At 38.0% G+C, this 12,274-nt stretch overlaps 1 protein-coding gene across 28 annotated transcripts in view; it reads right to left on the minus strand.

The window, feature by feature from the left end:
* Positions 1-740: 740 nt before the first annotated feature.
* The window catches only part of ARHGEF9 (Cdc42 guanine nucleotide exchange factor 9), a 569,920-nt gene continuing 558,386 nt past the window's right edge, over positions 741-12,274 (minus strand). For 27 of the 28 annotated variants that reach the window (XM_070256606.1, XM_070256600.1, XM_070256604.1 and 24 more), the window contains one exon: positions 751-4,055. In XM_070256606.1, coding sequence (XP_070112707.1) covers positions 3,874-4,055 — 182 coding nt within the window. In that variant the 3' untranslated portion in view covers positions 751-3,873. 28 annotated transcript variants of the gene reach the window in all.

Consider the following 12,274-nt stretch of genomic DNA (forward strand, 5'->3'; position numbering starts at 1 on the left):
AGGCACAACACCTGCTCTTCCTCTCAACTCTATAGCTTGGAACAATTATTTAGACCCTTTTAGTAAATAATCACTTTATTAGAGTCAGCGCTTAGTTTCTCTGGAGAAAAGCAGATGAAACAGTAGCAGAACAGATCCACTATTGTATCTCTGATGTGCAGCATAAGACATCACATGGGGGCCTTGTGAGCAGCAAGGAGCATCTATTTGCAGGCTATATCATGATGAAAAAACCAGTAAGGTCATTCTAGCCACTTTGGGAGATGGATAAAGAATGTGTCTATCTCTGAGGAGATAAGACTGGAAGTATTAGGAAAGAACTAGAGGTGTGGGATTCCTAAGTGACATGGCCTCTGGCTGGGTCCAAAAGCAGCTTTTAAGCTCCCATGAGTGCCAAGGGCAGGTACTGAACTTGCAGCTGCAAGGAAAAGGAGCAAAGTCAGGAAAGGGCGTTCAAGTCTTCTCAAAGGGCCTGGTGACAGGAAGGACAGCCTCATTCATAAAGACACTTGAAGTGCCCCTGGTTATAGGATCAAACTTGCTTCTTGCCGTCCAGTATTCCAGAAAGGGCATGGAAGGACAGTCCATGGGATACTTGGCAATGGAACAACAGGGCTGGCAGGTCAAGACTAGGTTGGGGTAAGCTGCTTCCCACCAGGAAAATCCCCTTTATTTTGCAATTGATAAAACAGACACACATACACATACACACACACATACACAAAATGGCACAAGAGTTATGCCTGGACGTGTCTTTTTACTTCTTTTATTGAACTCCATAAATATTTTCATAAGGCTTTCTGTCATTACAACATCATATTTTTGTTGTTAAACATTTTTTTAAACACACAACTTTGACACTTGTTTGACAGGGTCAAACAGTCAGATAAAAGAAACGAAATAATAAACTGGCAAATGCAGAGCAGCAGGGGTAATCAAAATCACTGTTGCCCTTCCATCTACCCCAGCCCACCCCATCCCCAAAGCACTAAAAGATCACTATTTGGCTTCACACTAGAATTGTTACAACTGTCTTGTTGCTGTCCTTATAAATCCAGTAGAGATATACATATATAGAGAGAAGGGGAGAGAGGGAGAGAGAAAGAGGAGTTGGATTTCTGTGTTAGGACCATCCCACAGCAGGGTCCATAGAACACACTAGCAAAGCCTTTTGGAGAGCAAATCCAGGCCTCATTGAGTTGAGGAAAGGGGAGCTCTGGCCATGCAGAAACAGAGAAGATTTACAAAGTTCTTGGGGATATTACTGCTGTGGGGACACAGAAGAGGCTTGGATCTTGAGCCCAGGCAATGGGGTTCCCCTCGGTGCTGCTGGCCACTGGTCTTCTTTGCTGCCATAGGCTGGGGGAACACTCCAACTAATGGCAAACTGCTTTATTGTTGTTTTTACAAGTTGTTGGTATTGATGAGGCCAGTGGGTTGGGTGGATGAGAAGTGGGTGGTGAGAGGTGATATCCCTGATCCTGGAGCTCTGGGCAAAGGCCTAGAGGAGCAGGTAGGACGAGGGAACTTGGCCAAGAGATGTTGTAGGTCCAGGGACTTGTCCAAGCATCCCCTCTTGCTGTGTCCCCATCCCCTGGAGAAACATGTTAAAGCCAAGCCTAGTGGGGAGGAATGGAAAGTAGGAAAATAATGTATACCCAAGGGAGGCCTACATAGCCACTGAAGCACATTCTGTTTGCCAAGGAGGACATTTTAGTGTAGGCACTGGGTACCAGGTTCCTTGTGAAGGGGGCTTAAGCAGCTGAGTCATGTGCTGAGCAGTGGTGGCCAGTCCCAAGCTCCAGCCCTCTGTTCAGTTCAGGGTTATCCTTGGCTTACTTCACAAGTCTGATTTTGGTGTAGTGGAATGGAAGGTTAAACAGCTTGTATTTTGATTGCTACCGAGGAAAAATTCCAAGGTTGGGCAGGACATGATTTACGTAAGGAGGTATAGAGCAGCAATCAAGCCAGCTATGCTGAGAGCCCCATGCAGCCATGGCTGCTGCTCAGTAAGCTGAGGTCTTTCCATGATGAAGTCTTCTCCTGTGGGGTCCAGGACAGACTCAATCTCCAGATTCTTTGCTAGAGTGGCTCTCCATAGCAGGGCCCATCCTTACTCCTTTGTATTCCATTTTCCTTGCTATTCAAGGTCTATCCACCCCAGGGACCACGTAGGGAGGAGGAACAGGTACTCCTACACCCATAGGGAGCCTGCCTCTTTGTGGGACAGGTTAGTTTTGCCTAAGTGTAAAGCCTGCTAAAAATGAGTCTGACGGTAGCATCTTTGCCTCAGACCCTTTCTCCACAGGAAAAAGTCCCCCCTGGGTTTCTCACTTACTTGCTTCAAATGTCCTGGGATGGGAGAATGTTGGAAACAGGGCCTTATTTGAGTGCCAGAAGTACTTTAACTATGCTGATATCAGCAATTCTCCTGTGCCAGGAGAGCAGGAAAAAGAAGGAAGAGAGGGAGGGGGGAAGGAAGAAGCCATAGAAGATTGTCCATTCAAACTGCTAACAATGGGGGATGTCTCATGTAACTTGAGTGGTAGGAACTCCAGGTACATATCTTGGGCCAAGGCTGTCTCTTTCCATGCCCATCCCTGTTCTTTGCCATAAAAGGTTACTATCAGCCTTGAATCCTGCCCAGGTCAATAATTTCAAGGCAGCTGATGATCTTGGTCAGGTGGGCTCTGTCTTGACCCCTCCACTGACTCCTATAAATGCTGCCTAAACAATCTGCAGATTGAAGCTGGGACGACCAGGCTCCTGAACCGATTGTGGTGTGGAGCCCTGCGTTAACCCTACTTGGTGCTAGAGGCAGTTGAATCCCCCCCCCAGGAGGCAGAATCTCAGCTTCTTTGCTTCCAGTTGAGATCTTTTAGGTTAGGGGAGGGACAGGCCTAGAAGGAACACCATAACCAAAGAGGCCTGAAGAAGAGAATAATTGGCCCAAACTAAACCTGAGATACAAAACTGTCATGACCCAACAGTGCTGCAACATGGGACCTCCCAGTGCTAGGGGAGAAAAAAAAGCCCAAATGCAGAACTTTCCCTGAAGGTCCTCTCCAGCATCATTATACTCTGACACTCCCTTGCTTCTGTTTGGTTTTGACCCCTCTACAACACCTGAAATACAGTGAAAGCAATAGAAATATCGAGCAGTTATGTCACAGGGCACAACAGATCATGTCCAGACTGGCACGACTGAGGACAGAAGATGCAGGAAAAAGGCTGGTTTGGGCAACTGCAGGGCTGCAAAAATACTCACAGATGTTCAGCTAAGGTAGAGGAGAAAGGGGATTCTCCCTTTACCCAGTGAAAAGGAAAAGGAAGAAAAGAAATTCCAAACTCCCAAACTCCAAAACTCCACTACATCAAATTAAATTCAAAAGTCACCAGGATCAGTATCATCAGGAAAGAAAAAAACAATACAAACACATCTATGGTAATAATAAGTCAATGAATCACTCACAGGGGAGCAAAGAGATTATCTCAACAAGAAAAGGAACAAATAGAAATGTCAATTTCTGAAAGTAAAGGGGAGGGGGACAAGGTAAGAACGGAAAGCTTTTAAGAAGGGGTCCACCTTTTTGGAAGTCATTGGTACCTCCTCCTACCAACTACAGATTTTACTTCCCCAAAACAACAGAAAACATTTTTGGTCCGTGTGTGTGTGTGTGTGTGTGTGTGTGTACACTCAAGGGTATGTGTGTGTATGTCCACATATATATACACACACACACACATATATGTATATGTGTGTGTGTGTGTGTGTGTATATATAAATTTCAACAGTGCTTCTCCGAAAAAAGGTCCATCTATAAATATAATTTTATTTGCTTTATTTTAAAATTATCTGCCTCCCTATAGGTATTATTTTTTGAAGGGGGTTAACCTGCTGAAGTTTTGCCAGAATGGTGACTGGCTGCGCTTGGGTTCGGTGAACTCAAAGACTTGCGACTGAGCGATGCCATCGGGGACCAGGTACTGGCCCTGGTTTAACGGGTCCTGCGGTGGTGGGTAGGAAGGAGGAACTGAGCGGGCAGAGTTGACACCTAGAGTAGATGGGAGATCAAAGGGAAAGGGTATAAGTTAAGTAGCAAGGGGCTTCTCAAATCACCCAGTGACCACTTTGGGCAGACAATTCAATGAAGCCTATTTTAGAGAGTGTGAACTGGAACTGAAAATCATTCAAAAGAATTCCATTCCTTAACAGATTTTGGAATGGTGCAATAACACACGCTTTCCCATCTACTCAGGTATCACTGAGAAACTTGGGGTGTTGCCATCAGCCATTTTACATATGAAGACACCGAAACCTGAAGGGAAATGTCATACCCAAGGTTACAAGGCAAGGGCTATAACCCACATTCTTTGACTTCTCAGTTCAGAGCTCTTTCCAAGAGACCATACTCCATTATGCAGGGCTTGGTCCTGCAAATAACCAAACAATCTCCATTTAACTTCAAACAACTTTGGTTTTCTTCCTCCTCAACTCCCCATGGAAGTGTGAAAAGAGCCTGGTCAAGAACTACCAAATTCAGGGCAGGTCTCTGGGGGGAAATGGTTTTCTTAAAGCTAACATACAAGTGATCCAGTGTTCTACGCCAGGTTGAGAGTGATGAAACCGTATTTAATAGGGAAGCGACATTGGTAGTTGAGGGAGAAAGCAAATTCACCACTGGAAGATATGATCCGTGGAACACAAGGAAGACTTGGAATATATTTATGATCTTTCAAAAAGAATGCTTCAATGTCTTCTCAACTTTCATAGGAGGGTTTGCACCTATTAAAGCAAAATTTGCATGAATAGAGGATTCCAGGACCCAGGGGCCCTAAACTTAAAGTTTAATCCTAATCTATTTTCAGAACAAAATAGGCTGAGGCATATAGCATATGATTCAGAATTCAAGGAAGACCTCTCTCTTGCTCCCAAATACCTTCCTCATCTTTCGGCCAGTGCCTGAAATTTCAACATTACAGCTTCTTTGTTTGCCTTTGTTTGATGACTTGATTCCATTACCCTGGAAGTAGTATCATATTAAGTCATCATCAGCCGTCAGCACTTCAGTGGAAAAGAACTGGTTCTCTTCTAAAAGCCAGTACTTTGTTTTGCTTTTGTTCTTATTTTTGTTTTCCTGCTTTATTGAGATATAGCTGACATATAACATTGTGTAAGTTTAAGGTGTGCAATATGATGATTTGATACACGCATATACTGCAAAATGATTACCACAATAAGGTTAGTTAGAATATCCATCACCTCACATAATTACCTTTTTTTGTGGTAAGAGCATTTAAGAACTACTCTCTTAGCAACTCTCAAGTATACAATAAAGTATAATTAACTATTATCACCACACTGTACATTATATACCCAGAACTTCTTCATCTTATAGCTGGAAGTTTGTGCCCTTTGACCAACATCTCCCTACTTCCCCCAACCTCAGCCCCTGGCAACCACCAACATAGTTTCTGTTTCTGTAAGTTTGCCTTTTTTAGATTCTACATAAAAGTAAAATCACATAGTATTTGTATTTTTCTGTCTGACATTTCACATAGCATAATGCCCTCAAAGTGCATCCATGTTTCCATTAACGGCAAGATTTCCTTCTTTTTATGGTTGAATGACATTCCACTGTATATGTATACACCATGTTTATTTTATCCATTCATCCACCAAAGGACATGTAGGTTGTTTCCATGTCTCTCCTACTGTGAATAATGCTGCAATGAACATGGAGGTGCAGGTATCTCTTTGAGATGCTGATTTCATTTCCTTCTCATGCATACTCAGCAGTGGGATTGCTGGATCAGATGGCAATTCTATTTTTAATTTTTTGAGGACTCTCCATACTGTTTTCATAGTGGCTTATCCATTTACATTCACACCATCAGTGCACAAGGGTTCCCTCTTCTCTCCACATCCTTGCCAGCACTTATCTCTTGTCTTTTGGAGAAAGCTACTCTAACAGATATGAAATGGTATCTCATTGTGGTTTTGATTTGCATTTCTCTGATGATTAGTGATGTTGAACACCTTTTCTTGTACTTATACATCATTTATATATCCATTTGTATGTCTTATTTGGAAAAATGTCTGTTCAGATCCTTTGTCCATTTTTTAAATGGACTATTTGTTTATTTGCTACTGAGTTGTAAGAGTTGCTTATATATTTTGAATATTAACCCTTTATCAGATACATGGTTTGCAAATATTTTCACCCATTCGATATGTTGCCTTTTCATTCTGTTGACTCTTTCTTTTGCTATGCTGAAGCTTTTTAGTTTGATGTGGTCCTACTTGTTTATTTTTGTTTCTGTTGTTTGTGCTTTTGGTGTCAGATTCAAAAACTCATTGCCAAGACCAATTTCAAGAAGTATCTTCCCTATGTTTTCTTCTAGGAGTTTTATGTCTTACACTTAAGTCTTCAATCCATTTCAAGTTAATTTTTGTGAGTGATGTAAGACAGGGATCCAATACATTCTTTTGCATCTGAATATCCAATTTTCCCAATACCAGTTATAGAAGAGACTATCCTTTCCTCACTGAATATTCTTGGCCTCCTGACAAATACTAGTTGACTGTAAAGGCAGGTTTATAATTTGGCTCTCAATTTTGTTCCATTGGTCTGTAAGTTGTTTTTTGTGCCCATATCATACTGTTTGATTACTATAGGTTTGTAATAAAGTTTGAAATCAGGAAGTGTGATACAGCTTTGCTCTTCTTTCTCAGGATTCCTTTGGCTATTTGGGGTCTTCTGTGGTTCCATATGACTTTTAAGATTGTTTTATCTACTTTCATGAAAAATGCTATGGAATTTGAGATAGGGACTGCACTGAATCTAGAGATGGCTTTGGGTGTTACGGACATTTTCACCATGTTAATTCCTTCAATTCATAAACACAAAATACATTTCCATTTATTTGTATCTACTTTCATTTCTTTCATAAACGTCTAATAGGTTTCAGTGTACAGATCTTTAATTTCCTTGGTTAAATTTATTCCTAAGTATTTAATTCTACTTTGTGCTATTACAAACGGGATTGTTTCCTTAATTTCTCTTTTGGATGTTCATCATTAGTGAAACACAACTGATTTTTGTATATTGATTTTATATCCTGAAACACTACTGAATTCCTCTATTATTTTAATATTTCTTGGGAGAGTCTTTAAGGTTTTCTATATATAAAATCATGTCATCTGCAAACAGAAACAATTGTACTGCTTCCTTTTTGACTTTTATTTCTTTTTCTTTCCTGATTGCTCTGGCTAGAACTTCCAGCACTATGTTGAATAGGAGTGATGGGGGTTGGCACCCTTGTCTTGTTCCTGAACTTAGAGGAAAAGCTTTCAATCTTTCACCATTGAGTATAACGTTATTAGTGATGGGCCTGTCATACAACATTATGATTATATTGAAGTACATTCCTTGTATACCCAATTTATTGAGAGTTTTTATCATGAAAGAATGATGAATTTTGTCAAACGCTTTTTCTGCATTTCTTGAGATGATCACTGATTTTTATCTTTCATTCTCTTAATGTGGTGTATCACATTTATTGATTTGCATACATTGAATGATCCTTGTGTTCCAGAGATGAATCCCACTTGATGATAGTGTACGATTCTTTTAATGTGCTGCTGAATTCTGTTTGCTAGTATTTTGTTGAGGAGGTTTGCATCTATATTCATCAGGGATACTGGCCTGTATTGTCTTATAGTCTTTATCTGGCTTTGGTGTCAGGGCATACTGGCCTCTTAAAATGAGTTTGGGAGTGTTCCTTTCTCTTCAATTTTTTGGAAGAGTTTGAGAAGGATTATTGTTAATTCTTCTGTAAATGTTTCATAGAATTCACCAATGAAACCATCTGTTCTTGGGCTTTCCTTTGTTGGGAGGTTTTTGATTACTGTTTCAATCTTCTTACTTTTATCAGTCTGTTCAGATTTTGTATTTCTTTTTTTCCCCCAGTTTTATTGAGATATAATAGACATATTACATTATATAAGTTTTAAGGTGTACCACATGAGTTAATATATGTATATACTGTGAAATGATAACCACAATAAGGTTACTTAACATCTATCACCTCACATAGTTACACATATTTTTCTTTTGATGAGAACTTTTAAGATCTACTCTCTTAGCAACTTTCAAATGTACAATACAGTATTGTTAACTTGAGTCACCATGCTGTACATTACCTCCTCAAAACATTTATTTTATAAGTGGAATTTTTCACTTTTTGACAACTTTCACCAATTTCCTCCACCACACACTCCCTGCATCTGGCAACCACCAATCTGTTCTCTGTTTCTATGAGTTCAGTTTTATTATCCCACATATAAGGGAGAACATACATTATTTGTCTTTCTATGTTTGAATTATTTCACTTAGTGTAATAGCTTCCAGGTTTATCCATGATATGGCAAAAGGCAGGATTTCCTTTTTTATGGCTCAATAATATTCCTCTGTGTGTGTGTGTGTGTGTGTGTGTGTGTGTGTGTGTGTGTGTGTGTATCACTTTTATTTTATCCATTCATCTGTCAAAGGACACTTAGGTTGTTTCCATATTCTGGCTATTATGAATACTGCTGCAATGGAACATGGGACTGAAGATACGTCTTCAAGATCCTAATTTCATTTCCTTTGGATATATACCCAGAAGTGAAGTTGCTGGATCATATAGTAGTTCTTTTTTCTATTTTCTGAGGAACCTTCATACTGTTTTTCATAGCATGTGTATCAACTTACATTCCCACTAACAGTGTACAACTTATCACTTATCTTTTGATAAGAGCCATTCTAACAGGTGTGAGCTGATATCTTACTGTGGTTTTGATTTGCATTTCCTGGTGATTAGTAATATTGAGCACCTTTCCATGTACTTCTTGGCCATTTGAATATTCTCTTTGGAAAAATGTCCATTTAGGGCCTTTGTCCATTTTTAAATTGGATTATTTGTGGGGTTTATTTTTAGCTGTTGAGTAGTATGAATTCCTTATATATTAACCCCTTAACATATATGTGGTTTGTAAATATTTTCTCCCATTCCATAGGCTGCCTTTTCATTTTTTTGACTTTTGCCTTTTAGTTTGATGTAGTTCCATTTGTCTATTTTTTGCTTTTGTTGCATTACTTTATGCATCGTATCACAAAATTCACTGCCAAGACCAATGTCAAGAAGCTTTTTCCCCATGTTTTCTTACAGTGATTTGATTGTTTCCAGTCTTATATTTAAGACTTTAACCCATTTCAAGTTAATTTTTGTGTGTAAGTAAGATAGAGGTCTAGTTTCATTCTTTTGCATGTGAATATCCAGTTTTCCCAGAACCATTTATTAAAGAGATTGTCCTTCTCCATGGAGTATTTTTGGCTCCCTTGTCATATATTAGTTGACCATATACGCATGGGTTTATTTCTGAGCTCTAGATTCTCTTCCTCTGGTCTATGTATCTGCATTTTTTCCCAGTACTATACTGCTTGGACTATTATAGTATTGTAGTATATTTTGAAGTCAGAAAGTGTGCGGCTTCCAGCTTTGTTCTTTCTTGGGATCGCTTTGGCTATTCAGGGTCTTTTATGGTTCCATACAAATCTCAGGATTGTTTTTCCTATTTCTGTAAAAAATGCCATTGGAATCTTGGTAGGGAATGCATTGAATCTATAGATGGCTTTGGGTAGTACAGACACATAAACAACATTAATTCTTCCAATCCAGGAACACAGGATATCTTCCATTATTTTGTCTTCTTCAATTTCTTTTATAAATGTCTTAAAGTTTTCAGCATACACATCTTTCACCTCCTAGTTAAATTTATTCCTAAGTATTTTATTGTTTTTGATAATACTATAAATGGATTGTGTTCTCTGTTTTTCAAATAATTTATTTTTGGTTTATAGAAATATTACTGAGTCTTGTACATTGATTTTGCATCCTGCCACCTTACTGAACTCACTGATTAGATATAACAGTTTTTTGGTGGAGTCTTTAGGATTTTCTATATTTAAAAATCTGTCAAAGGCCAACAGAGTCAATTTTACTTCCTCCTTTCTGATTTGGACACTTTTGCCTTTTTCCTGCCTTGATAGCTTTGGCTAGGATTTCCAGTACTGTATTGAATAGGAGTGGTGAGAGTGAGCACCATTGTGTTGTTCCTGATATAAGACGAATAGCTTTCAACCTTTCATCATTGAGTACAAAGTTAGCTGTGGGCTTGTCATATATGGCTTTTATTATGCTGTGGTACTTTCCTTCTATACTTAATTGGTTGAGAGTTTTTATCGTGAAAAGATGTTGAATTTTGTGAAAAGCTTTTTCAGCATCTATTGAGAGTATCATATGATTTTTATCTTTCTACTAATGTAGTGTATCACATTTGTTGATCTGCATATGTTGAACCATCCTTGCAAGCCAGGGATGAATCCCACTTGATGATGGTGTATGATCTTTTCATGTACTGTTGAACCTGGTTTGCTAGCATTTTGTTGAGGAATTCTGAATCTACATTCATCAAGGATATTGGCCTGTAGTTTTCTTTTCTTGTAGTGTCCTTATCTGGCTTTGGTATCAGTGTAATGCTGACCTCATAAAATAAGTTTGGGAGTGTTGCCCCTTCTTCAATTTTTTGCAAGAGTTTGGGAAAAATTGGTGTTAATTCTTCTTTAAATATTTAGTAAAATTCACCTGTGGAGCCATCTGCTCTTGGACTTTTCTTTGTTGGGAGGTTTTTGATTACTGATTCAATCTTCTTACTATTAGTAAGTTGAGATTTTCTATATCTACATAATTCAGTCTTTGTACATTGTATGTTTCTTGGAATTTATCCATTTCTTCTAGGTTATCCAATTTCTGGGTGGATAACTGTTTACAGTATTCTGATTCTATTTCTGTGGTATCATTTGTAATATCTCCTTTTAATTTCTGATTTTATATATTTGAGTTTTCTCTTTCTTAGTCTAGCTAAAGATTTGTCAATTTTATCTTTTCAAAAACAGTTCTTAATTTCATTGATCTTTTCTACTGTTTTTCTGGTCTCTATTTCATTTATTTTTGCTCCAATCTTTGTTATTTCCTTTTGGTCTGTTAACTTTCGGCTTAATTTTTTCTTCTTGTTCTTCTTCCTCGAAGTGTAAAATTAGATCATTTATTTAAAATCTTTCTTTTTACTTAGTGTAGGCATTTATCACTATAAACTTCCTTCCTAGAACTGCTTTTGCTGCATCCCATAACTTTTGGTATGTTGTGTTTCCACTTTCATTTATCTCAAGATAGTTTTTGTTTTCCATTTTGTTTTTTCTTGACCCATTGGTTGTTCAGGAGTGTCTTGTTTAATTTCCATATATTGTGAATCTTCCATTTTTCCTTTTATTGATTTCTAGTTTCATACCATTGTGGTTGAAAAAGATATTTGATATGATTTCAGTCTTAAGTTTGTTAAGTCTTGTTTTGTGACCTAATACATGATATTCTGGAGAATGTTCCACGTGTGACTGAGAAAAATGTGAATACTGCTGCTGTTGTATGGAATGTTCCTCATATGTGTTTTAGGTTCATTTGGTTTAAATATATTTCCAGTCTAATGCTTTCTTAATCATTTTTCTTTGCCTAGGTGATCTATTCATTCTTGAAAGTGAGGTATTAAAATCTCTCACTATTATTATAGTGTTGTCTGTTCCTTCCTTCAGATTTGTTAGTTTTGCTTAATATATTTAGGTGCTCTGATCTTGGGTGCATATATATTTACAGTTGTTATATTCTCTTAATGGATTACCTTTTTATTATTATATAATGACCTTTGTCTCTTGTGACAGTTTTTGACATATAGTTTATTTCTCTGATATTAGTATAGCTACCCTTGCTCTCTTTTGGTTTCCACTTGCATGGAATATATTTTTCCATTTCTTCACTTTGAGGTTATTAGAGTTCTTAAAAGTGAATTGAGTCTTTTGTAGGCAGTATATAGTTGTGCCTTTTTAAATCCATTCAGTCACTCGGATCCATGTTGATAGGAGAATTTAAAGTAATTATTGATAGGCAAAAATTTACTACTGCTATCTTACTAGTTAAATTTCTAGCTGTTCTGCAGTTCCTTTATTCCTTTCTTACTCTCGTGCTATTTTGCTTTTTGAATTGATGATTTTCCATAGCGGTATGCTTTGATTCACCTCTCTTTTTCTTTTGTGTATCTACTGTAGGTTTTTGCTTTGTGGTTACAATGAAGCTTACATAAAACATCTTATAGTCACAGCAATTTTATGCTGATAACAAA

Source organism: Equus caballus, chromosome X, assembly GCF_041296265.1.
Source record: "Equus caballus isolate H_3958 breed thoroughbred chromosome X, TB-T2T, whole genome shotgun sequence".
Lineage (NCBI taxonomy): Eukaryota > Metazoa > Chordata > Mammalia > Perissodactyla > Equidae > Equus > Equus caballus.